This window comes from Cnephaeus nilssonii (assembly GCF_951640355.1).
Source record: "Cnephaeus nilssonii genome assembly, chromosome: 22".
Lineage (NCBI taxonomy): Eukaryota > Metazoa > Chordata > Mammalia > Chiroptera > Vespertilionidae > Cnephaeus > Cnephaeus nilssonii.
The window spans coordinates 25,505,935-25,532,420 of record NC_137093.1 but is presented as its reverse complement, the minus strand read 5'-3'; the positions used below and the strand labels follow the sequence as shown (position 1 = coordinate 25,532,420).

The 26,486-nt window shown below is 53.9% G+C and overlaps 1 protein-coding gene across 2 annotated transcripts in view; it reads left to right on the top strand.

Annotated features, from left to right (window-relative positions):
- The first annotated feature begins 955 nt into the window (after positions 1 to 955).
- ASCC2 (activating signal cointegrator 1 complex subunit 2) overlaps positions 956 to 26,486 on the top strand; it is a 29,345-nt gene continuing 3,814 nt past the window's right edge. The window contains exons 1-15 of one of the 2 annotated variants that reach the window (XM_079762740.1): positions 956 to 1,056; positions 3,988 to 4,085; positions 9,325 to 9,483; positions 9,828 to 9,998; positions 11,198 to 11,327; positions 13,470 to 13,537; positions 15,040 to 15,150; positions 15,737 to 15,849; positions 18,422 to 18,496; positions 18,885 to 18,992; positions 19,241 to 19,309; positions 19,520 to 19,594; positions 19,907 to 20,087; positions 21,479 to 21,693; positions 22,559 to 22,678. In XM_079762740.1, the coding sequence (XP_079618866.1) occupies positions 4,005 to 4,085; positions 9,325 to 9,483; positions 9,828 to 9,998; positions 11,198 to 11,327; positions 13,470 to 13,537; positions 15,040 to 15,150; positions 15,737 to 15,849; positions 18,422 to 18,496; positions 18,885 to 18,992; positions 19,241 to 19,309; positions 19,520 to 19,594; positions 19,907 to 20,087; positions 21,479 to 21,693; positions 22,559 to 22,678 (1,676 nt within the window). In that variant the 5' untranslated portion in view covers positions 956 to 1,056; positions 3,988 to 4,004. The remainder of the gene's footprint in view (positions 1,057 to 3,987; positions 4,086 to 9,324; positions 9,484 to 9,827; positions 9,999 to 11,197; positions 11,328 to 13,469; positions 13,538 to 15,039; positions 15,151 to 15,736; positions 15,850 to 18,421; positions 18,497 to 18,884; positions 18,993 to 19,240; positions 19,310 to 19,519; positions 19,595 to 19,906; positions 20,088 to 21,478; positions 21,694 to 22,558; positions 22,679 to 26,486) is intronic. The other variant, XM_079762741.1, reaches the window with a different exon arrangement.

Sequence of the window (26,486 nt, the reverse complement as noted above, 5' to 3'; positions counted from 1 at the left end):
CCCCCCCATTTTTCTTTTACTTTAAAGTATGCAATTTTTCTCCAATTATAAAAATAATACATGATCAAAACAGATAACAGAAAACACAAAATCCACCAAGGAAAACAATAACCAAAATCTCCCCCCACCTGGAGAGCGCTGCTGCTGGTCTCTGTGGCTCTAAGGAGCCAGAGGTGGTGACGCCGCTGTGGGAGCCAGTGCACCCAGCACTGAGGGGAGCCTGCAGGGAACACACACGCTTTGCACAGGGCAATAGGACCAAGCTGAAGAAGGATCATCCTTCAGCAACTGTTTTTCTTTTCATTCCTAACCCACAGAAACCACGAACAATAACAAATGATTAATACCCAGAATTGCTTTTTAATTTAGTTCCAGTTGGACGTATGTTAGCTCAGACAAGGACGCCTCCTTTAGAAGGTCACTTCCTCACTCATCTCTCCATGCAAAGGAGAGAAAACAAAGATGAAAGACATACAAGAGTTAACCCTGATAGAGTATTCTTCCTTCTCCCCTCCCTCCCTCACTCCCTCCCTCCCTCCCTTCCTCCTCTCTAAAATTTCTCGAGCACCTACGATGTGGGTGGCATTGTTTTAAGGCGCTGAGTTTGGGGGTCATTTTGTTGCCCAGGAGTAGAGAACTCGCACAATCGCACACCCCCCTCCGCTCTGGCTAAGGAGTCTGTCCTACTCCAAGTGGACTGAAGCGGGAGGGGTGGTCCTCTGAGCATTCTACTCGGATGTTCCAAGAGGTGGGATCACCCCCTACCATTACCTTCCATCCGCAGGGAGAAAGGAGGGGTGAGGGGCGTGGCCACAGTCAGACCGGTCCTTGTGGGGGGCGGAGTCTTAAGCCTGGGGGCGTGGCCTCGGGCCCGGCTTCCTGGTGGCAGTTGGCGCCGGGGGGCGGGGCCGGGCCGAGGCTTCCTATCAGCGTCTGCGGAATCGCCGTTTGACCCCGGAAGTGCCGGCTGACTGGGAGCTGTCACCGTGGACCGCGGCGGCGGTGGCGGCGGCGGCGGCGCGGCGGCGGCACGGAGCCGGTAGTGGAGCCGCCGAGGTGAGTCTGTGGCTGGATGCGGGGCGCCGGGCCTGGGAGGAGCCGCGGCCGTGCCTCGGGCCGCCTCGGGCCTTCTCTGTCTCCACGACAGGGCCCGGGCTGTGCTGCCCCAGGGGCCTGGAGTCGCCCCCTTACCCCCACGAGGCCAGAAAGTATCGGGGTTCGAGGCTCGGACCCCCCAGAGTGACTTGAACGAGTCGCGGTCCCCCCGCAACTTCATCCTGGGGTGAGGGGACGGCGCATCGTTCGGTTTCCTCGCGGTTCATTCATTAGTTCAACACACATATATGTCACGTTCCTCCTACGTGCCGGGCACAGATCTGGGCACGGAGCAAGACCGGCAAGACTCCTGCCCGCATGGAGTGCACAGTCTAGTGGGAGGAGGCAGTCAATGGCAGGTAAAGGCGCGAGATCATTAAATATAGGACAGGAACTGGGGGAGTGACTACTTGAGATAGGACCGTCTGGTATTGAATTGAGACCAGAAGGGTGATGACAGGGAAACTGAGGCAGCGGTAGCCCTGGGGACGCGCCCCGGCCTTCCAGTAATTGGTGCTTGCCCCGAGCTCCCCTTCTAAAGAAAGTGCTTTCCTGACTCTTGGCACTGGGGTTGCCGTGGTGGGCACAGACATTGTCATGATCGTTGTCCTCATTCTTTCGGAAACCTCAAGTTCATTCTTTGCCTCGTTGGTTTCTGCCCATACTTTAGAGGAAAACGCACATCCTCCCCGACAGCCTTCCTCCGTCCCGTCAGTCCTCTGCCATAGCTGCCGGGGCCTCACCTACGCAGCATTCGTCGCGGTGTTGAGATTCACGTGTTTGTACGACTGTTTGACTCATTGCTGTCTTTCCCTTCAAGGCTAAGTTCGGTGAAGGGCAGGGACAGGCCTGTTGTTGGTGCACTTGAGCATTCTGCGGGCCTCGGTGCCCGGATACGAGGTGCTCAGAAACCTTTGGGTGGATGAGTGAGAGGATTAGCCTAGACTTTGCTCCCCAATGGTTCCTCGGAGGTCTCTCCTGCCACCAGGTTATTGTCTTCTCTTTCTGATCACATCTCTCCTCTACTTAAATGGCCCCTCGCTGCCTTCAGATGAAAAGCCAAAATCTTTAGCATAGCATTCAAGGCTTTAAAAAAAACACACAAAAACTGGCCCCATCTTTCCTATCCAGCATCTTCGCTCTACGTTTGTCATCCCCTCCCTGACCTTGCATGTCCAACCATGTCTTCCCCTTCCTTCAAACCACAGGCTCTGAGCCTTGGCTCACGCTCACTCTTTGCTTTTTTAAAAAAATATGTATTTTATTGATTTTTTACAGAGAGGAAGGGAGAGGGATAGAGAGTTAGAAACATCGATGAGAGAGAAACATCGATCAGCTGCCTCCTGCACCCCCCTACTGGGGATGTGCCCGCAACCAAGGTACAAGCCCTTGACTGAAATCGAACCTGGGACCCTTGAGTCCGCAGGCCGACGCTCTATCCACTGAGCCAAACCGGTTTCGGCGCTCTTTGCTTTTTAATGCCCTTCCTTCCCATTTTGTCATACGACCCTTCCACAACCACCTGACAGGTCACTTTCTCTGTGGCATTCTCCCTTTCTCTGCTGTGCTTGTTTGGGAAATTTCCTGTTACAGCTCTAGCCACGCCAAAGCATAGTCACTGACCCTCCCAGGCCCTGAACAAATGAAGTCGGTGCTGAGTGAGCGAAGAAGCCCACGGCGCTCTGCCTATGGTCGGGACTTGAATAACAACAAGTGAACTTTATTGAGTGCTTATTATACACCAAGTTCTGTGTTGAACACTTAGTGTTAGTACCCTCTATTTCCTCATTGGTGAAGTGAAGATACCTTAGAGTTGGCATGAACATCAATACATGCAAAGTGAGTTAACATGTGTGAACTGAGTTAATGCCGAGGAAGAGTTGCCAACACGTGATAAGCATGTTGCTCCCGCGGCTCTTGTCTTTATTTTTGGACGTGAGCTTCCTCAGGGAAGAGACCCTGCCTTATCGGTGTGTCTTCCGAACACCAGGCCCTGGCCTGATACCAGAGGTCTGGACATCCATGTGTACATATATAGGCCATGTAACTCTGGGATGATCAGGCCCCTCAGCTTATCGGAAAGGGCTCAGGAGGTGATGGTTTCCCCATCCCGGCCTTAGTATGTCTTCATGTTGTCATTGAGACGGTGCTGAGCTTTTATGGCGTGTCTTTTAAAGGGCCTCATTCACTTCATTCCATGATACAGCCACTGTGCACAGCCCTCCTGTGGGTCAGGTCATGTGGTATTGTGAAAAGAGCATTGGCTGGGAAGACAGAAGACGTGCGATGTGCCGTTCACTGACTCTGAGCCGATTTGGGCCTCTGTAGAAAGGAGCTTGTACTAGCAAGTTTCTGTGAATTCTGTCATCCTCCTTGATCCTTCCGTTCATCCATGTCCTTCTTCCCTGATGCCTAGAAAGGTTATAAAATCTTAACACACTCTACAAGTGAGGAAAGGCCCATGGCTTCACCCTCAAACGACTTAAAGTCTGGTTGGAGTTGTAAGAACAGTATCCTGTTCTGTTGTTCATCAGACATCTGGATGAGGCCCCCTCTCCACCGGCCTGTGCTGGTCATGGGAAGGTTAGCAAGGGGAGGAGACCCAGGGCACTGTCCCCACAGAGCTCACGGGCCAGGGAGGGCACGGAGCTGGAGTCGCAATGAAGATCATCTGGGCACGTTTAGCCAGTCCTCAGAGGGTGGGAGTGTATGGGCGTCACCTGGGGAGTGTGTGGTCACTGGAGCCTGGGTTAGTATAGGAACCAGGCCTTTGAGGCCAACGTCAGGAGTCCCTTGAGGCCAGCGCTTGCAGCTCCTGCGATCAGCCCCGAGCAGGCCCGTGCACCGGGGCCTATGTGTCTGCTCTCCCCTTCCCATCCATATTCCTTCCAGGAGGGTCACGCAGCACAATGCCAGCTCTGCCGCTGGACCAACTGCAGATCACCCACAAGGACCCGAAGACGGGAAAGCTGAGGACATCGCCAGCGCTGGTGAGCCGGTGCCTTGTGGCCTTTCGGACTGATGTTATCGTCCTTGCAATTTCAAAAGTGCCAAGTAAATTCCTTCTCTGTCTGTTCCAAGAAGGACCTCAGGGCCACAGTCAGTAACTCAGTAGCTGGGACACTCCTCGGTCCTGCCAGGCCCAGGGTAGAAGTTCCGTTCCAAGCCGCAGCCTGAATTTGAGTAGTGTTTCCCATGTCGCCTCCCCACACCTTCCCTCAAAGCATTTCATTTTGAATCAGAGTCGGAGGGCAGTTCTGGCTAGCCTGAGCTGGCCTGGGAATGGATCCATCCCAAAGCCGGGTTTGGGCATTTGACCCTGTGGGAGGTGTTCAGGTTTCAGGTAGGCCCTTTTCAGAGCTATCTCAGCTGCTATCCACACTTTGGGGGGGGGGGCCCTGATTTCAGAGGTCCGGCCGGCTTTGATCTCAGCGTCAATGGGCTAAGAAGTGCCACATACAGACTCGGCAGGGCCTGTGAGACTGAAAGCTAAGGAGGCTGTGAGCATGCCAATTACCAGCTGCAGAGGGAGATTAGAGCCACAGGGAGGTGCCAGGCTGCTGGAGGAGACAGACCCAGGGCCCGGAGTCCCCCTGCCCACTTGCTGTTTTCCCAAGAATATGAGCTTACTCGCGCAAGGTGGGAGGAAGTACTTTCCCGGGGCTTGAGTGAAGTCGTGGGAAACAAGAGCTTGGTGTTCTATTTCCTGCTTTCTGAATGGCTTCCTGTTACTTCCTAACTACTGTCTAGGCTGCGCATGCCCTCCCACTGCTCCCAAGAGTATTATTATTATTATTATTATTATTATTTTAAATATATTTTTATTGATTTTTTACAGAGAGGAAGGGAGAGGGATAGAGAGTTAGAAACATCGATGAGAGAGAAACATCGATCAGCTGCCTCTTGCACACCACCCCCTGGGGATGTGCCCACAACCAAGGTACATGCCCTTGACCGGAATCGAACCTGGGACCCTTCAGTCCGCAGGCCGACGCTCTATCCACTGAGCCAAACCAGTTTCGGCTCCCAAGAGTATTATTAATAGTACTTAAGAGTCACGGAGCACTCCCGCTGGGCCAGACCTTTCCAGACACTTCGCCTGGATTATCTCTTGTAAGCGGCACCGTAGCCCTATGAGTAGGTATTTTGGTTGTCCGCATTTTACAGATGAGGAAACAGAGAGTTCAAGGTCACAGAAATAGGAAATTAGGGGAGCCAGGATGGGAATCCAGCTAGGCTGACCCTAGAGGTCAGACCCATCATCTTTCTGCTATAAAACCTCTTGTTTCTTTTTTATAACCTTTTTATGTAAGGAAGATAATTATCAGAAAATCGAAAACTCTTCTGTCCAATAGGGTAGCCATTTGCCAAATATAACAATTGAGCACTGGAAATGTGGGTTGTTCAGTTGAAGAACTGGATATGTATTTTAACTTTAGTTAAATTAAGTTGAAATAGCCCCATGGGGTAAGTGGTGGCCTGCACAGGTGTAGAGCAGCCCCATTACTGCAGAAAGTTCTGTGGGACAGGACTGGTTGGGACGGGTTCCTTGAGTGGCTGGCTCTGATTTTCCGCCTCGGTCCTTCCCCTCACACTGAGCACCAGGGTTGCGAGACGGTGGGCTCGGGAGAGCAGGGACCCGGTGCCTTCTCTTCATTCTGGCTTCCCAGGGCCAGGACATTCAGGAAACGAGTCAAGGACCCCAGCAGCCATTGCGACAGGCACTGGAGCTGCAAAGAGAAAAGACATGGTTCCTGCCCTGGAGCTGCCCGGGGTCCGAGAGAAAAGCCGACCAGTAGCTTCTCTCCAGTGTGATCAGGGTGGTGGTAGGAGGAAGTCCAGGCTGCCGATCCAGACCAAAGCGGGGTGTGTAGGCAGGGAGGCCTCGGGAGCAGTGGGAGGACATGCGCAGCCAGGGAAGGCTCCTAAGTGAGGGGGATCCTGAGCTGGGTACTGAAGGGTGAATGAGCGTTAGTCAGGCAGAGCAATGGGCAAAGAAAGGGTGGGCCTGGCAGGAGGACCCGAGGGTGCTGTTTTGAGAGAGCCTGACTCCTACACCACCCGCCAGTCACTTGAGGTGGAAACGGTACCCCAGGGGCTTTGAGTAAAATGTCAACGCACACTTGGCTGTGTGATTTTGGGCAAGTTACGTAACCTCTCCACACCTCGGGATCTAAAAAGGGTAATAATAGAACCAGCTTTGTGCGGTGGCTGTGAGGATTAAATGAGACGTCTGAATTAGCACTGTACTAGAACATAGTAAACACTCAGTAATGATGGTGCTAACAGTGACCGTGGCAGGAGCATTGAATGGGAGTAGGGTGGGATGAGGGATGAGCTGAGGGAGACAGTTGCCTGATCGAGGAGTAGTCTTGCTGGCCATGCCAAAGAGGGTGACCCTGCCGGCCCCCGGAAGCTCCTAAAAGATTGTCCTGGGGTTTGTACCCACCCTGGACTTGTGTCTTTAGTCCTAACGTGGGACAAGGAGATCTCTAGCCAAGGGACAGCCACCATGCCGCCTCCGCAGGGTGATGGGTCACGCTAATGTTTATTGAGTACCTACTGTGTGCACCGTGCATACTGGGTGCTGTTGAAGATCCCAAAGCAGGTCTTGGGCCAGATTGGGTGAGTGAGCTTTGGAGGAAGACAAGACTCATGTAAGTGGAGCATTTGGAGAATGGTGCAAATGGTTTCTTATCAAGAAGGTTGGTGGGCAGAGAATGTCCAAAAAGCTCCTTGGACCAAGTGGGGCCTAAGCCAGCTCTGAAGGCTGAAGATACAGCTGGGGCCTGCCGCTCCCTGCCCTGAAATCTTCCGTGACCCCCATTACCAACGAAATAAAGTCCCCACTCTGAGCTTGGCATTCAAGGTTCTTCAAAGACCTTAGCAGTATCTGGTCCTTCATCGCCTCAGCAGGGCAAGCAGTGAGACCAGGATGGCACAGGGGTACCATAGGTCACTTAGTAGGTCTGCAGTGTAAGCTTTGGTTCACACGCTGCCTCAGTTGCCTCCTGAGCCATGTGACCTTGGCAAAGTTCCTGAAGCTTACTAAGTCTGTTTCCTCCTCTGTAAAAAAATGCCATCTCCCTTTTCAATAGTTGTTGTAGGCAAAAAAGAAAGGATGGGGAACATACCTACTCGGCAGCAGGCACAGACAGGCCCTTGATAACTAGTGGCTTTCATTGTCATCGTTCCAGTGTTCTCTCCCTCCAAACCCATCTCCCACCACCCAGTGCAATCTGGGCCCTCTTTTTTTTTTATGGCGCATTTTTCTGCCTCCATAAAAATACCGTTTCTTCATTCTAAAAATTTTTCTCATTCTCCAGGGCCCAGCTCAGATGCTGCCTGCTTTGGGAAGCGAGCTGGCCCTTGTCCTCCAAGCATCGTCCATCCCCTTTGCACTCCCACGGTCCCTCTGGCAGGTGTGAGCTGTCACTTGCTCTGCTTTATGCTCTCTTGATGGCTTAGATGTGCATCTTCCCCGCTGGAGCACGGTCTCTGAGCACGCAGATGCTTTTCTTCATGTGCTACCCCACACGTGGCACCGCGGGGTTCCAGTCAATGTTTGTAGGATGGTAAGGAAAGTAGGACGTTGCGGGGGGGGGGGGGGGGTCTGTTTCAGAGTGGAGGACGGGTGAGTAACCTGGCCTGAGCAATGACCTAAGAGGTGAGGTGTCAAACAGATGAGAGTTTTGGGGAAGCCAGGAAACCAAGGAGATGAATTCAGACCTTAGAGCAGGCGTCCTCAAACTACGGCCCGCGGGCCACATGCGGGTGTTTTTGCCGTTTTGTGTTTTTTACTTCAAAATAAGATATGTGCAGTGTGCATAGGAATTTGTTCATAGTTTCTTTTAAACTGTAGTCCGGCCCTCCAATGGTCTGAGGGACAGTGAACTGGCCCCCTGTTTAAAAAGTTTGAGGACCCCTGCCTTAGAGAGTAGTTTTGAACTGGGTTCAGTCAGCAGGATTCCTTTTTCAAAGATTTGTACCTGGAACCCCACTGTATACATTTTAATTTAAATGGGAAGGGTCCTAAAGACCCCCCCAAGAGATTCCACCCCCCCCCCCCCCAATCCTTGTGGAACCCAAAGACTCCACAGTTTGAAAACTTGCCTTAGGCAGTAGGGAGGCATAGGTGGTTGTCAAGGAGACTAGCAATCATCATGATTTTCCTGTCCCCCCTGGACTGACAGGCCTGGAGGTGGGGGTGTGTTTGATAACAGCTGAGATGTTGCCTGGTCTCCCTCCTGTTACCATCTCCCCTGGAGAAAGCAGCCCCTACGTAGTCAGAGGAGAAGACTGAGCTCTCCTCTATGGGGAACAAAGTCGGGTCTGTTCATGGCAAGGTAGGGATCGGAAGAGAGAACTTGTGAATCGAAGCCAAGACCTGCACCTACTCGACTAGCATCTTGTCTTTACAAAAAAACGACTGAGGTGTTTTCTCCTGAGTATGAAATGGATATAGCGTAATGCATCTAGAATAATACCATTTCTGTGAGGAAGCATCTCAACAAATACCTTATGTGGGCCCATTTTAACGGAAACGCCCAGAGAAGGTCTGCCAGGATGCTCACTGGATGGACGGACACGGGGACTGGGGGTGTAGTCTCAGGCAGCGCACCTTCTCTGCAGTGTTGTAAACTTGGAAAGAGAAGATGCTCAGGTCTCACTTATATAATTAAAAAAATAATTTAAAAAAGTAATACATTTTCATTTTTTTAAAATTGGAAAGCATTTTCAAGTCAAAATCTCCCCACCAGAGACAACCGCTATCAGCTTTAGAGTGTTGTCCCACACACAGACTTCTGTTTTTCAGCCTGTATGTGAATGTGTTACACCTGTCTGTCTGTCTGTCTGTCTGTCTATCTATCTATCTATCTATCTATCTATCTATCTATCTATCTATGTATCTATCTAATGTCTGCCTTATTTTTTAATCCAAAAACGGATTATATTAACTAGAGAGGTTTGTATCCTGCTTTTTCTTTTCTCAACCTTTCCCCATGTGATGAAAATATTCTACAAAAAACATGGTGTTTATGCCCGCCTAGTGTTCTCTGGATGCACGCAACCAAGCCGCTTTGTTAGAGACACTTGGTTCTTTATGCTTAAAAGCTCCCTGGAGGGTCGCCGGTTGGAACAGCCACGTGCTGTCATTGCTGTGGGTTGGCAAAGGGGCCCTCGCTGACTAACCTCTGCCACGTTAACACGTGGTTTTTGGATCCGTAGCACCCCGAGCAGAAGGCAGACCGGTATTTTGTGTTATACAAACCGCCCCCTAAAGACAACATTCCCGCCCTAGTGGAGGAGTACCTGGAGCGCGCCACCTTCGTAGCCAATGACCTCGACTGGCTCCTGGCCTTGCCTCACGCTAAATTCTGGTGCCAGGTAACATTCTATCAAAATTAACGCTAAGACAACGCACATGCCATGCTGTTTGGTTGGTTTCTGTTGTTGTTTCTCTCCTCCTAGGAGATGCTTTTTTCCCTCCTCTTTTCACTGGATCCTTAACAGGAAGTGGTGGTTTGGATTGCCCTGTCTTGTATCACAATCTCAGTGATGTTTATACAACACCTTCCAACCTGTCATTTTTAGAAACTTGTGTGTCGCCCTCGCTCATTCATCCCTTGGGGTTGGAGTGCTGGCCACCGGCCACGAGCCCCTGCTCAGTCCTCCCACAAGCCCTTGGGGGTCGGGAACAAACCCTTGCTCTCCTCTGTTGCCTGGCTTAGGTCATCTTCGATGAGACCCTGCAGAAGTGCCTGGACTCCTACCTGCACCATGTGCCCCGCAAGTTCGACGAGTGGGTGGCCCCGGCCCCCGAGGTTGCGGACATGCAGAAGCGTCTCCATCGCAGTGTTTTTCTCACCTTCCTCCGCATGTCCACTCACAAGGAATCCAAAGTAAGCCCCTGGTCCCGTGACAGGCCACCACCGACACCCAACACCTCCGCGTCCTCTCCGTCCTGGGAAGGAAGGCTCTGGAAGTATCGAGTTTCCTCTTTGTCTCCGCTCTGCCTTTATTCCCGCTGTTGGGGAAGAAATCTGTGCCGCCTCCCTTATCCTCCAGCTCCCCGGCCCGGCTGCTTTACACCCAGTGTTTTCATCAATGGAGCCGAGGGCCCTTTGCCAGCTGACGCGTGACTCTGCCTCTTCTCGTGCGTCAGCGGGTGAAATACTGATTCTGATTTCTGAAAGGAACTTGTATGTGCTGTTTAAAAACCTTTACTCCTCCCACCCCCCAATTTTCAAAATAATAATGCTGCTGCCCTGGCTGGTTGGTTGGAGCGCCATTCTGTACACCAAAAGGTGGTGGATGCGATCCCTGGTCAGGGCACATACCCAGCTTGTGGGTTCCATCCCCAGTTGGGGCACATGCGGGAGGTAGCCGATCGGTGTTTCTCTCTCACTTCAATGTTTCTCTCTATCCCTTCCTCTCTCTAAAACCGATAAATAATAATAATAATAATGTCTCTAAACAACACAAACATTACAGAAATATTTTGTCAATAGTGAAGGTTACCTACAAAATCCCCTCCCCCCAATAACTACTGCTAAGGTGCCTGTTTCTTTAGGGAATTTTTTTTCCCCTTTCAGTAGAGGGATGTGTGTGTGTGTGTGTGTGTGTGGTATGTGTGTGTGAGTGTATTTATTTTAAAAATAGAATCTTGTGGGGTTTATTAAACTTTTTTAGTATGGAAATTTTCAAAAATCACAAAAGCATAATGAACCCCATGTACCCATCAACCAACTTAAACAATTATCAACATTTTGCCGATCTCATTTTCTCTCTCCTCCAGAGATTTTTTTTTTTTCTGGAGTATTTGAAAGTGATCCCAGACATCCTGGTAATTCATCCATAACTATTTTAGAGTGAATCCCCAACCAGCTGTTGCACCGTGTACGTGTACTGTTGCTTCTTTTTACATGAAACGGCTGTTGCCCTGGGTCAATATAGGACTCTCAGACGTGTCCACAGTGTGGATGGAGCCTCATTTGCTATCCAGTCCCCTGTGATGGGCCTGAGTTGTTTCTCGTGCGCTTGCTCTTACTCTGCAAGGCGTCTGCACTCAGTCTCTCAGCCTCTCTCTGCCTGCTCCTAGGATCACTTCATTTCCCCCTCTGCGTTCGGAGAGATCCTCTACAACAACTTCCTGTTCGACATCCCAAAGATCCTGGACCTCTGCGTGCTCTTTGGAAAAGGCAACTCGCCGCTGCTCAAGAAGATGATAGGTGTGTAGGGTGTAGGTCTGGGGGGGTGCACGGAGATGGCCCCATAAATCGAACTGGAGGTCCCAGAGGTGGCGCCTAGAGGAGAGCGGGGGGATTCGGAGCAGCAGTGGGGGGGAGTGGTGCTTGGAAATGACTTAGATACATGTGTGTCGACTCTGAAATGAGTGGCGATGGGGTAGGGGAGACAGAAATGTGTCCCACACGGTTCCTCGAGGGTCCTGGAGTCCTCGTGTGAGGCTGTGTGTTAAGCAGTTGAAGGAATCAGGAAGCTGGTAACAGAAAGAGCAGCAGGGACAGCTACCCTGTCTCTGAGTGGTTACTGGGGGGCTGAGCTCTCCTCGTGTCATCTCAGTTGATCCTCACAAGCCCTGTGATATAGTGGTCACCTCCCACTTACAGACAAGGACACTGAGCTTCAAATGTCAGAGGCCGTGACGAACCAGTGGCCAGGCTGGGATTTGTGTCACTTAGGCCGGACTCTCACGCTCTTGTTCTTGGCCACTCCCTGCCTCAGGGATGATGGGGCCGCCTCAGAAATGACATGATTTGCATTGTTGCCGAGAACAGACAGGGGCAGAGTTCAGAGAGGACTCTCTGAGTTGTGAAAGGAATGACGTCAGCAGTTGGATCCTGTCCGGAGGCAGTGGGCTGGAAGGCTCCATCAGAGACAGGAGCTTTGTTGGGATGCGACAGAGGGAACAATGCCCTTTGAATCGCAGCTCAAGGCCGTGGGCCCTGCATGGAGAGGTGCTCACCCCCCTTATTCCCCCCCACCCCCCCACCCCTGTCAGTCTTGCTCACCTTGAAATTGTAGGACACAGTTCCAAACTCCCAGTACATTCTCTTCAGCTGGGTTTCTGAACTCTTTCGGCTGAGGAGCGATGTTTCAAAGGATGCCATTGCTGTCCCGTGTTTGTTTTATTATTATTATTAATTATTTTTAAAATCCTCACCCAAGGATATGTCCTTCATTGATTCTAGAGAGAGAGGAAGGGAGAGGGAGAGAGAAACATTGATGCAAGAGAGAAACATCGATCTGTTGCCTCCCATGTCCTGACTGGGGGTCAAACCCAAGACCTGGGCATGTGCCCTGACCGGTAAGTGGTAAAAGATGTCCATGATTTTACCGCAACCCTTGGGTGCATGGGAAGATGCTCCAGCCAACTGAGCCAAACGTGCCAGGGTGCTGTCCCATACCTTCTAAATGATTTCTTTAAGAGATCAAAAGTTCTTCGCCATCATCAGAATCAGATAAAGGAGAGGAAAGGGACTTCAAAGTCCCCAAGGGTAGATTGTGAAATCTGATATCTTTTGATGCTTATAAAAATCCCTGTTACCCAGGCTTACGCATGGGAAAGATCTGAGAGAGTGCCTTCCCCCGTGCCAGGTCGTTCGGGTTCGGAGGGGACCATGGTGTGGCCCTGGGAATTATGGGAGGAGACCTCCTAATGCCTTGGTCAGGAGATATTGCCTGGAGAAGGTGACACCTGCCTTATGGGAGGTCACTTCCTAGAGAAGGAGGGGGCAGGGCTTGCTCTCTGAGGTTGAGGATGGTGCAAAGGAGGAGGTGCAATGCCAGGACTGGGGAGGGTGTCCTGTCCCTTGCAGGCCTCTCACCTTGGAGTGGGATCGCTTGGCATGGCTAGGATATTCAAAAGCAGAGGGTGAATTTCCAAAGAAATGTCTCCTTCGATTCCTTCACAATATCGAAGACGTGGCCTGGCAAGAATCCTGGATTTGGCATCCAGATTTCTTGAGAAAAGAGATCCTATCTCCTAATTTTCCTGGATGACTAACTCCCACTTTCATAGCCGATGCGGTCACGTAAGGCACAGTGCCCAAGCGTGATCCCTCCCTGGGGATGTCAGGTGAGCTGGTCTGACCGGGGCAGGCCTTTTACGTAATTCGCTAGGCAGAGGTGCTTAAAAGGTTAAATTGTACCACACAAGTTCCTCCCCAACCCTGGGAAGTTTCTAGGCTGGGCCAAAGCTGGGTGCCAGCAGGGGCCGGGGCCAGGACTGCTCTAGTTCAGGCAGGCTTAGGAAAGGGGAGAAAGGCCCAGAACCTGCCGGCAACCCTCTGTAAGATATCCTCTCCGCCCCCACTCTCTCCCCAATTCCCACCGTTCGCTTCTCTTTTCAGGAAACATCTTTAACCAGCAGCCAAGTTACTACAATGACCTGGATGAGAGCATGCCCACCATCCTTCAGGTACCGGCTCTCAGCCTGCCCCGGGGAGGGAGGACGAGCTTGGGAAGCAGATCCCCTCCCCACCTGATGGTGACCTTGACTTTCCTGCTCCTGGGAGAAAGGTTTACTCCCCACTCGCCTCCCATCCCCAGCAGGTCTCAGCGTCCTGCTTCTCACACACCACTTCACGTTCGCTCTGTCCCCTCTTGAACAGGATGGAGCTCTAAGGGCCGTCAAGTACCGCACTTGTACAGAAAGGCTTGGATTGCGCTGTGTGTTTGCTGACAGCCATATCCTCTAAGAACCCCTCTAGAGAGCTAGGTTTCTCAAATAAGAGCTATCAAGTTTTATAAAATCATTTCATGAAATAATAATGCTCATTATAAAAAATGGGGAAATATAAAAAACAAACAAAAAGAGAAGATTAATATTCCCCTATGATTCCATCCCATCACCAAGAGAATTCACTGTTCATGGTAACTTTTAGAATACATTCGGCCCTCTCTGTATCCATGGGTTCTGCATCTGGGGATTCAAACAACCAGGGATCGAAAACGTATTTTTTTAAAATATATTTTATTGATTTTTTACAGAGAGGAAGGGAGAGGGATAGAGAGTTAGAAACATCGATGAGAGAGAAGCATCAGTCAGCTGCCTCCTGCACACCCCCTGCTGGGGATGTGCCCGCAACCAAGGTACATGCCCTTGACGGGAATCGAACCTGGGACCCTTCAGTCCACAGGCCAACGCTCTATCCACTGAGCCAAACCGGTCAGGGCGAAAACGTATTTTTTTAAATGTGACATTGTTGCTGATGTGTACTAAATAGTTAGGCCTGTGATGGTTGTGTCTGTGCTGAAAATGTACAGACTTTTTTTCTTGTCATTTCTTAAACCGTACAGTATAACCACTATTTATATAGCATTTACATTGGATGAGGCATTGTAAGTAATCTAGAGATGATTTAAAGTATACGGATGATGGGTGTAGGTTATCTGCAAATACGACGCCACTTTATATAAGGGACTTGAACATCTGTGAGTCTCCGGGGGACACTAGCATACTTAAAGGTGGCACGTCAGTCAGCGATTTACATGATTTTACCATGGCGCTGTTTCCCCCTCACTGTTAATTTGTCTTTTATTTCAGCATAGTTTCCATAAATGCCATCTACAGGGGATTAAAACCACATTATATATAACTGAATATATATCTTAAATATTACCGTACACTTGCCCAGCCTCTCCAGTTGGATAACATCTGCATGATTCTGGGGGCTTTGCATACATTTTATCTTTTTCATCCTCACCATAATCCTGTAAAGAGACTCCCCCATCATCTCTGTTTCACAGTGTGCACCCTGACCCTGCTCTCTGAGCGGGTCATTGTCTCAGCTGGTGTCCTGAGAGCACTGGCATAGGTTCCAGAGGCCACGGCAGCTTTCAGATCACCCACCCCTGGGGCAGGCAGGGGTCCGAGCTGCTGGTTCGAGCTGGTGGGAGAGTCACCTCTGTGTCTCACAGGTCTTCAGCAATATCCTCCAGCACAGCGGTTTGCAAGGGGACGGGGCCAGCTCCACACCCCAGAAGCTTGAAGAGAGGGGCCGGTTGACCCCGAGTGACATGCCTCTCCTGGTGAGGTTGCCCTGCTCATGGTCCCTTTTCCCCAATTCCATAAGCAGCTGTTCCTGTCACGTTAAGAGCACTTCAGCAGGCTTTCATTCTTCTCTGGAAGCTTCGATTAGGGAGTAGTGGAACGAACAGGGAACTAGAATTCAGGGGGCAGGAGTTTAGTTCAGTTCAACAGGTTCATTCGTGTGCTATTGTTTGAGCTGTTCATTCATTCAGTGAATTTGTGCTGCGGAGCCCCTGGCATGTGCCAGGCCCTGTGCTGGGCCTTGGGAGTGAGGCAGTGCGCAAAAGCAGACATGTCTTGGCTCTACAGTAGCGGTTCTCAGCCTTTGGGTCGCGACCTACAGGTTGAGAACCGCTAGCAGGGTCGCCTAAGACCATCGGAAAACACAGATATTTACATTACGATTCATAACAGTAGCAAAATTACAGTTATGAAGTAGCAATGAAAATAATTTTATGGTTGGGGGTCACCACAACATGAGGAACTGTATTAAAGGGTCGCGGCATTAGAAAGGTTGAGAACCACTGCTCTACAGAGCTGTAACGGGGGCGAGGAGAGTAACGCAGTGTTTCCTTTCGGCAACAGGAGTTAAAGGACATTGTCCTCTACCTTTGTGACACCTGCACTACGCTCTGGGCCTTTCTGGATATCTTCCCGTTGGCTTGCCAAACCTTCCAGAAACACGACTTCTGTTACAGGTACCGCGATCGTTCTGGCGGATGAAGTAGAGGGCCTAGTTCACACCCTCATTCAGCAAGGGTTTCCTGGGTGCTCAGAGCCCCACTCCAGCCTGGGGACACGGCAGTAGACAGATCAGACTCCTGTTGGTGTGGTGCAGGAAGAAAGGGGTGCAGGGCATGGGCTGTAACCTGCATGTTGCCTGGCAACTGCGGGGCTGGCCTCTGGCTATTGCTCTTGCCAGGCATCCTTCTCCACTGTCTGAAGGCGCTCCTGGGAGCTGTCCAGCTCTGTCCGCCCAGCCGCCAGGCCACCCAGCCGTTGACTCGCCCATGCGACAAAACATTGACCTAGCGCTGACATGTGCCAGGTGGCAGTGGTGCCTGACTCGTATTGGATCACCTCAGCTGGTGACGATCAGATGTTAAGATTGATCAGCCTCCCCAAGAATGTTAGAATAAAGCATTTCTGAAAGAAGAAAGGGGTTAGGCTGGGACTGGAGCTGTCCATTTTGTTGGAAAGGCATCTTTTCTCATGGTAAATCTGGCAAATGCTTGTAGGAATTTGGAAAATCCCAAAAGGTAGGAAATGGAAATCACTGGCAGATCACGTGATCCGTAGACTCTGGTGCCTGCTCATTTTCACTTCTCACAGGCTTTTTCCCATTTCGTTACAGCAGCTCCTCAAATGCGGCGCAGGTAGCTTTTGAAAGGGTCTTTGGAGTTGGGGTTAATTTTGGGGCGAACGGACTTTCCTGCGAGGGACAGTGGAGGCAGGGGAGCAGCCGGGCCTCTCAGGGTGAGGGGGGAAGAGAGGGAAACATTTTTGCCAAATGACACTGCCTTTGACCCACACACAGCCTGGGGCCGGCCCAGCCTGTTCAACTGTGCTGGAGGCCAGGCACGCCCACTGAGCAAATGCATGACCTCATCCCGAGAACTTTCTGCGAGTCACCCAACAGCTTCGCTAATCCTCTCATGACAACTCTCCTTCCTCTTAAGTTTGCACTTGAGTGCACCTGCATCTCTCTCTGTTTTATGAATGAATAATACATACACACGGTCCAAAACTCAAAAAAGTATGAAATATATAGTGACGTCTCCCTCTCCCCTACTCTAATCTGTTCCTCATACAGAACCATTGTGCTTAGTTTTTATGTAGAATTTTCCGGAGATATGCATATAAACAGGCATGTATAAGCAAGTATGCGTATTATATATCACCCGGCCCCTTTTAAGGTGTATTGCTGACATATGAGTGCTCTATGTGCTGAGTGCACTGTACCTTTAAATTTGATGTATGTCAGTGCATAAAGCACCCTCAGTGTCTGGCATGGCTAGATAGAATTCCATTGCATGGGATACCAGACCCCATAGGATTTTTTTCAGTTGTTTGCTATTACAAAAAAATGCTATAAAGAATAACTTTTTGGTTGTCTAACACTATGTTGTGCACCTGAAACTAATACAAAATAATACCGAATGTAAACTGTAATTGAAAAATAAAATTGCAAACCATCAAAACAAAACAAAAGAATAACTTTGCACACCCATCTTGCACTTCCGCAAGTATTTCTGAGGACTGAATTCCTAGACGTAGCATTGCAGGGGCAGATGCTATGTGCATTTTAAATGTTGATAGACCTCGCCAGATCACCCTCCATGGAGTTGTTCCACCTGACTCTCCACCAGCAGTGTATCCTGGCAACACCTGCACCTGGGCCAAAATCCCCTCTCTGTCTTCTGCGTGCCATCCCCTGGGCCCCTTAAGCCCTGCCTCTTTTGGCCTAGTCACCCTCGGCTACATGTGGCATTATATTCGGCTAGAAGTTGCCAGAAATCAGCCAGTTGACAAACATTTGCCTGTAAACATTCACAGAGTACGTGCTACGAATGCAGCACTGTCTCAGGCCAGATTATTATGAGCTCTGAACGCATAATAATCTGGCCACTCAGTGTGTGTGTGTGTGTGTGTGTGTGTATGTATTAGAGGCTTGGTGCATGAATTCGTGCATGGGTGGGGTAGGCAGCGGCTAGAAGTTTTTGAGCACAAAAGAGAGAGGCCTGTGTTTGTTTCTCAAACCTCAGTGAGTCCTGGGTGGCCGTCTCGTTGCTCTGTTAGAATGAGCCTGTCAGATGGTCTCCCATCGGAATGGGAGACGTGGCTGCTAGTCACTTCCTGGGACCCGCCGCAGTGGGACAATCTTGTATCCTCACAGCCACTGGGATGGGGCCTGGCCTGACCCAGCCAGAGATGGGCTGCTGGGGCCCAGGGGAGCAGAGGGAGGTTTACCCGAGAGCACACAGGCAGCTGGCTTCCCCTAGACCCCTGCCCAGGCCCGAGCCCGGTTCCTCATGCAGCCCAGGGGCCTTGGTGCCGCCCGGGGTGCAGCCCAGACCGCCCTGGCAGAAGCCATGTGATAGATGCTGGCGAGGGACTGAGAAATGACGCTGCCTCCGAGCTGAGAAAATTGTGGAGATAACTTGGGAGCAAGAAATGCGCCTTCCTACTCCCTTGGGTTTGCTTTGCTTGTCTAACGAAGTGGCGTGTTGATGAACGAATGTAGCCTTTTACCCACGTGTGCCTCCACAGACTCGCTTCCTTTTACGAAATAGCAATTCCTGAGCTGGAGTCTGCGATGAAGAAGAGGAGGCTTGAAGACAGCAGGTGAGGCGGGGACAAAACTCTGGGTGGTGTTGTGGGTGAGAGAAGCCTGAGCACAGGCCCTGCTTCAGCATCCCCATCTCCAAGGCGACGGGTGGGACCAAGGACCATGCACCTTTGGCTGGTGCATCCCTACCCAGCAGCCTCCTGGCCCCGGCATCGCAGCCCTTTCCCCTCAGCTGCTGCTCTAAGCTCTTGCTAACGGCTCGAAGCTGTTGCTGGGGAGGGGGGAGGGGCACTGAACCAGAAGTGACCCTGGGACCAGCCAGCCTCTCAGAGCCTGGGTCAGCAGTGAGCTGTGAGGCCTTCTGAGCCCGGGTGTGTACGGGGTGGAGCTGGGTGGAGTGGGATTAAGCTCCCTCTATTTCTTCCTTCCCCTGGGCCTTCAAAGGCTGCTAGGTGACCTGTGGCAGAGGCTGTCCCACTCCAGGAAGAAGCTACTGGAGGTTTTCCACACCCTCCTGTACCAGATCTGCCTTCTCCCCATCCTAGAAAGCAGGTAAGCCCGTGGGCGCCGCCCCCCCAGGCGGAAAGCCTCCGCCCCCAGCCCGGCAGGGCCATCGCCCTCACTACCTGCCCCCTCGCCTGCTTCCGAGTTGCTGAGCAGGAAGAGCAGGAAGGGAAACCAAGAAAAAAAAGCCTCTTTCCTCCAACTGGCCAGAGGCCTTGCGCAGGGCGGGGCGGGCGGGAAGCAGCGGCAGCTCCTCCGCGGGGAGTGAGCTCAGCTCCCCTGGTGTCCTGTTGCAGCTGTGACAACATTCAGGGCTTCATCGAAGAGTTCCTGCAGATCTTCAGCTCTTTGCTGCAGGAGAAGAGGTGAGTGTGGCTGAGCTGGGACCAGCCGTGGGACAGGCCCACGGTGCTTCATCGGTCCCCACAGGCCTCGCATAACCGAGCCCCTGCCGTAATCGCCGCGGTCTCAGGTTCTGGAATTGGTGGTTGGGCAGCAGGCACGGGGAGTGGCCCACAGCAGGCCAGTGCCCTGTGGCCCCAGCCCGTCCCTCCCATCTGCTGTCTGTCTGGCAGGTTCCTCCGGGACTACGATGCGCTCTTCCCTGTGGCTGATGACGTCAGCTTGCTGCAGCAGGCCTCGTCCGTCTTGTATCCTTCTCACAGCACCGGGATGGGGCCTGGCCTGACCCGGCCAGGGCTGGGCTGCTGGGGCCCAGGGAAGCAGAGGGAGGTTTACCCGAGAGCACACAGGCCCCTGGCTTCCCCTAGACCCCTGCCCAGGCCTGAGCCCGGTTCCTCATGCAGCCCAGGGGCCTTGGTGCCGCCCGGGGTGCAGCCCAGACGGCCCTGGCAGAAGCCACGTGATAGATGCTGGCGAGGGACTGAGAAATGACGCTGCCTCCGAGCCGAGGGAGCAGAGAGGCTGTGGTCCCCAAGAGAGACCCCTTAACACGTCCTCAGAGACGAGACACGTGCTGCCTACATCCTCCAGGCGGTTGAGAGTGCGTGGGAAGGGGTGGACCGACGGAAACCCACAGATGCTAAAGACCCCCCAGTGGCCGAGGATCTCAATGGCGGCGTGGCGACCGGGGAGCCAGTCAGCGGAGCGGCCTCACGCCCAGAGAACTCGGAGGACGAGGAGGTGTGTCTGGGTAGCGCTTTCCCCGCGGCAGCCGCTCCTGTCCTCGTCTGAGGGGTCGGGGCAGGGGAAACCTCCCTTCTTGGTTCCTGCCCCGGGGGAGGGGGGTCAGAGGGGGATGGGCAGCCTCGACCGGCCTGTCGGCCTGCGCTGCCTTAGACAGAGTCCTGAGCTGGCGTGCGGGGCCAGTGTAAGGCGAGCTAGTCTCCTGAGCCGTCAAAGCCTCCGTGTCCCCTCCATCGGGTGCAGCAATCCTCTGAGCAGGTGCCGTGGCGCCGCTCTGGTGCAGCTGGTGCGGTGTCAGGTCTCACTGCGTGGCCCCCGGGCAGCCCCTCCGTAGGGTGCGGGCCCCCCCTGAGCCCGTGTGGGAACCCCTCCTCTCGTGCTGCCTCTCCAGGCTTTTCCAGAACCACCAGGTCTGTGGCTGGACTGAGCCTAGGCCTCTTCCCGTGTGTCTGGAGGCAACGTGACTTAGGGATTAAGACCACCCCGTCTCTGGGGTCAGGCAGCTCAGGGGTCTATCGGGGTCCTGCCCCTCGCCAGCCACGTGGCCTTAGGCAGCGTCCCCGCCTTCGAGCCGTGGTTCCTCATCTGTCAGGTGGGGCTCGTCGCCGTCCCGCTCCCTGAGGTTGTTGGGATGCCCAGGGCTGCTGCGTGGAGCTCTCCGGACGTGGCCGGCCCTCGGTGCCTCGTTAACGGACGCTGCCCTGCTTCTGAGAGCCCAGGTGCCCTCACTGTCGCGGGCCTTGGGGAATGACAGTCCCCTCCACCCCTGCCCACCCTCCTCCCCACTTGGCTTCTTAGCCGAGTCATGGAAGGTTTTGTTGTTTTTTATTTGGGAATTTCCGTAAATGAAAAGCCCGACAACCTGAAGCCACATCAAGCAGTCTATAAACGGACTCCCTTAGCGAAAAGCGTCTAATTACAGGGAAGCATCCACATGGCCCGGACTGGAGGCTGCGCCCCCATGGCCAGCCGCCAGCTGGTTGGCGCTGCAGGGACCTGGGTAGTAGAAGCTGAGGCTGTTTGTGGAGAGTCGAGCCGGTGCCAGGCTCTGTGCGCGGCTCTATATGTGCATTATTTCCTTAAACCAGTGGCAGCCACCTCTGAGGCGGTGGCATGTGAGTGCTGTCTGTAAGGAGGAGGCTGAGGCTCGGGGAGAAGCACCTCCCAAGGTCGCACGGCCGGAAGCAGCTCAGCTGGTCGGCCCCTGAGCCCTTCCCGCAGGGAGGCCGTGGAGGCGCGGAGGGACGTGGGCCCTTGGCCGAGGGCCTATGGCTAGGGAGGGCAGGACTCGCACCGGGCCCCGGAGTCCCGGCCCAGGGCTGTTTGGGGCCTGTTGCCCCAGCACGCACCTGGCCTCACCTCCCCCTCCTCCCCTGTCTCTCCCACAGTGCTTGGGGGCCGCCGCCGCCCTGGGCGCCCCCGTGAGTGGTGTGGAGCTGGACTCGCTCATCTCCCAGGTGAAGGACCTGCTGCCGGACCTCGGGGAGGGCTTCATCCTGGCCTGCCTGGAGCACTACGGCTACGACCCGGAGCAGGTGATCAACAACATCCTGGAGGAGCGGCTGGCCCCTGCCCTCCGCCAGCTGGACCGCGGCCTGGACAGGTGGGGAGACCGGGGAGGAGGCTCCCGCCGCCCGCCTGCCCGGGGCCCGGCCAGAGGTGCTCTGCGGGCCTCGTCAGGGCCCCGTCTTCGCTCCTCTGCGGCCCACTCTCCCTCCCCTCGTGTCCCAGGACTCAGCTCGCTCTCGCCCCAGAGCGCTGTTTCCCGACCATTGAAACTAATGTCCCCTCAGGAGGTTCTCACAGGCCCCGTAGGGCAGAGCGCACAGCTGGACTCCCCCCCGCCGCACCCCCCCGCCCCGCACTCTGTGGGAAGAGGAGTGGACACGGGGTGTGAGGGGCTGCTGAGCCCTGCAGAGCTCCCCAGGGACTGGCCTGCCCCGGCATTGCCACTTCCCAGGAGACCCCTGAGGACTCACGGCCCGAGCTTCTCACTCCCTCCAGAGCGGCCCTCTCTGAGTTTGCCCCGCTGCTTCCCTGAGGGCCCGTGGGAAAGCAGAATGAGTGCGTGAATGGGTGTTTCTCCCATGAGCAAATGATGCTTATCAAACAAGTGGATTGAGTTAGCTCTGCCCTTGGACAAGCTTTTCAGCCGCTTTGTGCCCATTTTACAGATGAAGGCACTGAGGCACAAAGAGGTTGAGTGATCTCTGGCTGCCTACCTCAGAGGGCTGTCGTGAGCAGCCAATGAGGGAGGGGACTTTTAAGAAAATCTGTGAATGGGAAGCGGGACTGAGGGAGAGCTTTGTGTAAAGTGCGGGTCATTCCAGGCAGGGGCCAGGAGGGCAGGTGTTCAGATTGTGTCCCAGGTGTGGCTGTTGAAGGAGAGTGGTAAAGGGGAGTGGGCTACAGGTGGGCGTTAGCTGGCAAGTCCCCCTTCAACTGCTCTCTGTGCCCCCTCCCTCCAGAGAGATGAAGCCAGACCCGACGCCTCTGCTGACATCTCGTCACAACGTGTTCCAGAACGATGAGTTTGACGTGTTCAGCAGGGACTCGGTGGACCTGAGCCGGGTACACAAGGGCAGGAGGTGAGTACAGTGGGCTGCGGGGTTGCAGGCACCCCAACTCTGCAAGCGCAGTGAGAAAGCGAGAGAAACCACGGGCTTCATCCTGAGGAAACTGGGCTCCCCGCAGCCTGAGACCTCTGTGCTCGCTTGCTTGTGTTCAGCTGGGTGCGGGTTCTTTAACACTTGTACTTCAGAATCATCACAACAGTTAAAAATCCATTTTGGAGCAGCAGCAAAAAACAAAACAAAACAAAAAATACACAAAAAAATTATACTTCAGGCTCCATCTCTGCACAGGGTGGTTTTCAGTGAGTTCTCCTCGTTGGTAGCAGAAGGCCAGAGGGGCCCAAGCTCTTCCCTTCGCCGTGCATTGTGGGATATGCCGGCCGTCGGGCCTCTGGGTGGGGAGCGGGGCAGTGCTCCCCAGAAAGCCTCTCCAAGACCTGGCTTCTCCAGTCTGCGGCCAAAGGACAGTCAGGACCCGCCCTGAGGGAGCTTTCCAGAGGCGAGCGTGTTTCCTTTAAGGCCTTTCTCCATACTGTATTTAGTTCATGTCCTCTCTTCCTTTTTGGCGTTGAAAGACCATTCATGATTTATTCATTCAGTCAACAAATAGTTGGCCAGTGCTCATGGCCTCCCATTGATTAGGTCCTGGATGTAGCGGGAGTGAAGCAGACATGGCCCCAGCACACATGAGTTTGTGCTGATCAGTTCATCAAACAGCAGCGTAAAGTCAGTCATAACAGGTGCTACAGGTGGAGTGAGCACACCTCCAAGCCTCTGGCAGGGGCTGCGATCAATCCCGGCGGGAAGGCTCCGCTGAGGACATGACCTGGGACCAGGAGAGGAAGGAGGAGGACAGGGCCGTGCAAAGTGGGGAAGGAGACGCTTCCACGCGGAGAGAACAGCCGGGGCAGCGGCCCCGAGGCCACGGGGAGGTGGCGGTGCTCCCCCGAGCCAGTGCCCTTGGTTTTGGAAAGATCACCTGACTTGGGAAGGGGAACCCATGGGAGGGACTGAGGGTCAGCTGTGGTGGCACCGAGGACAGCATAGGAGAGAACGGCGAAAACCAGACGTTCACCACACCGTGCTGGTCTCCCAGAGTGCCCTGCGTGGCGGTGGTCCATGAAATCCAGAAATCTGGGCCCTGCTGGACGAGTGCAGCCTGCCCTTCCCCCGTCACGTGACGGAGACCGTGCCGTCCAGACAGGGCGGGACCTGGCCTGTTCTTACCACAGGATCCCCAGTGGCAGAATCGCAGGCTGCTGCAGGGAGTGCTGTGCAGGGAGGCGCCGGGCTGTTCCCCTCCCCAGGGCCGCGGGAAGCTTGGCTGGCCAAGTGCTGGGACAGCGGGCACAGGCCGGCTATAAAGTTATCTGGCTGGCTGGACAGGAAGCAATTGGAATCTGCTTAGTCACACACATTGCAACACCCCCAGATCCGAGGCCAGAATGGTCTCCTGCTTCAGTGGCCGCTGTTCCCGGCCAGAATGAGCCTCTGTAGCTTGGACTGTGGGTCAAGGGGCAGACAGGAAGGCTGTGCCCCTGCGCACAGGGCGCTCCCGGCCGCCAGGAGAGTCTGGGCGGCAGCTGTTTACTGAACTCATTGTCCCGGGCAGCTCAGGGCTGAGGTTTGCAGAGGCAAAGCCTTTCTCCGTGTAGTCATTGTTTATTCATTCGGCAAATATTTATTAAGCAATTTACTAGCACTGGGTCCCGAGCTAAACAGTAGGGAGACGACGTGAACAGGGCACCCAGGCTTCGCCTTAAAACGGCACAGAGACCGTGGGAAAGACAGGCCCTGCAGTCCGCAGTGATAAAGGGGGAGAGGGGCTGGGGTGGGGCGTGAGGGGCTTGGTGGGGACACCTGTCCTAACCTGGGTAGGGCAGAGGGACGCAGGGCCACAGGAGAAATTAAGCAGCGCAAGGCAGGTCACACCTGAATTAAAACGTGCCTGTGTTCTTCGTCAGCGAGGAGGCACTTGGTGGCTCAAGTAGGAAGGAAATCGGTCCCCTTGATGACAAGAACTTGCAGGTCAGGGCCGTCTAGGCTTCACCTGTGGCAGCCACATCCTCAAGGACGCACCTTTCTATCTCGGGGAGCTGCTGGGTGGCTGCTGCTGTGTGAGCCACGACTCCAGAAATGACAGTGCCCAGAGGCATTCTGGGCCAGGTCCTCCCGAATCTCTCAGAGACCAGGAAACCTTTCCCAGAAGTCTCCAGAATCCCCCACATCTCACTGGGGAACTGGGTCCCAGGACTGGGGTGGAAAGACGTGAACAAAAGGAGGAGCTGTTAGGGGTGGAGATGAGGCAGAAGGTGGCTGGTGGGCAGAGACCCCGCACAGGTGCTGCAGGGACAGCACAGCTAAGTGAAGGAGGGAGAATGTTCCAGGTGGGTCCCCGAACGCCTTTGGACTGAACAGTGGTGCTGGAAGGTGATAACTGTTTCCCCCAAAAAGGTTCTGTGGCCAAAAAGTCGGAGCTCTTCCTGACTCCGAATGAGGTCGTGTGGCCAAAGCCACGCCTCCCTAGATGGGATCGACAGGGCGCCAGGCTTCTCGGTCCCTAGCTGTGTCCCCTGCCAGGGCCTGGCTAGGGTGGGCAAGTTTGCCAGGCTTCTCGTTCCGGCCGTGCAGCCACACAGCCAGGGCCACCGGTACAACAGAAACGCCCTGCTTCCCAGCACCTGGGACAGTGTGGACAGGAGCCACGGGGTGGCAGAGGGGCAGTGATGCCTCATGCACCCCTGGTCCCTGGCCCAGCGCAGAGCCTGGCACTTGTAGGCCCTCAGGAAATGTGGGAACCAATAGATGTGCTCCTCCCCGTGGCACCAACCACTTAGGCAAGCTGGGCCCCTGTCACTTCCTCTCCAGCCCCCAGCTTGGCGACGAGAGCCAGGTAAGGGCCAAGGTCACAAGGCTCCTTTCCTGGTGTGAGGTGAACGATTTCTGTGGATGGGGAATTGCCCCTTGTCTTGATCAAACGCCCTCCCACCATAGAGTCTCCATTACCCCTTCCCCAGACCCCAAGCTAGGACCCCCCCCACCCCCCGCCAGCCAGAGTTCACGCCTCCCTTCTCTGAGTTCCCAGGCATGCCGGCTTCCATTCGGCACACTTCATGTTGTCTGCTCTTTGCCCGTCACCCTCACTAGACTGTGAGTTCCATGAAGTCAGACCCATAGCTTACTCTTTCCTGAATGTCTCCCCAGCTCAATATTAGTATCCTGCCTGGCACACAGTAGGCCCTTAGCAAAGACTGTTGAGAGAAGTCCAGGCCTATGCTGGAGGCTGCCGGCCTGACCTGCCCCAGGCTCCGCGGCAGACAGCCCCACAGACGCAGGCGCCTACCCCTGCTTGTATCAAAAGCCAGTTAATAGAAGGTTTTTATGGAGGCTGCGTATGGCTTCGTGTCTCTTCCCACTCCCACCCTCCCCCTTGGTACATTCCAGAGGCCTGATTTCACAGCTAAGCTGGATTTTCTTGCCTAGCATCTCATATTGATTTTCCCTGCAGGGCTCAGAACTACATTCCACAGGCCTCTGTGTCTGACAAGCCAGGTTTTTCTACAGATTCGCAAAGCTATGAGTCAGGAGGCCTGAGTCCCCACGTGGCTGTGCTGGAGCGCATGGCCTGCCCGGGCAGTCCCCCCGCTTCCCTGCACCCACGTCCCCTCCTCCGGGATACGTCGGGAGTGGAGCTTTCAGGCACTTTCCCCCATGCAGTCTGACAGGCACTGAACACAGGCCAATGAGAAGGCCGCCATGGTGAAGTGGGGGTGAAAGGAAGAGGTCAGGACCCCTCCTGACCCTCACACCCCAAGATCCCCTG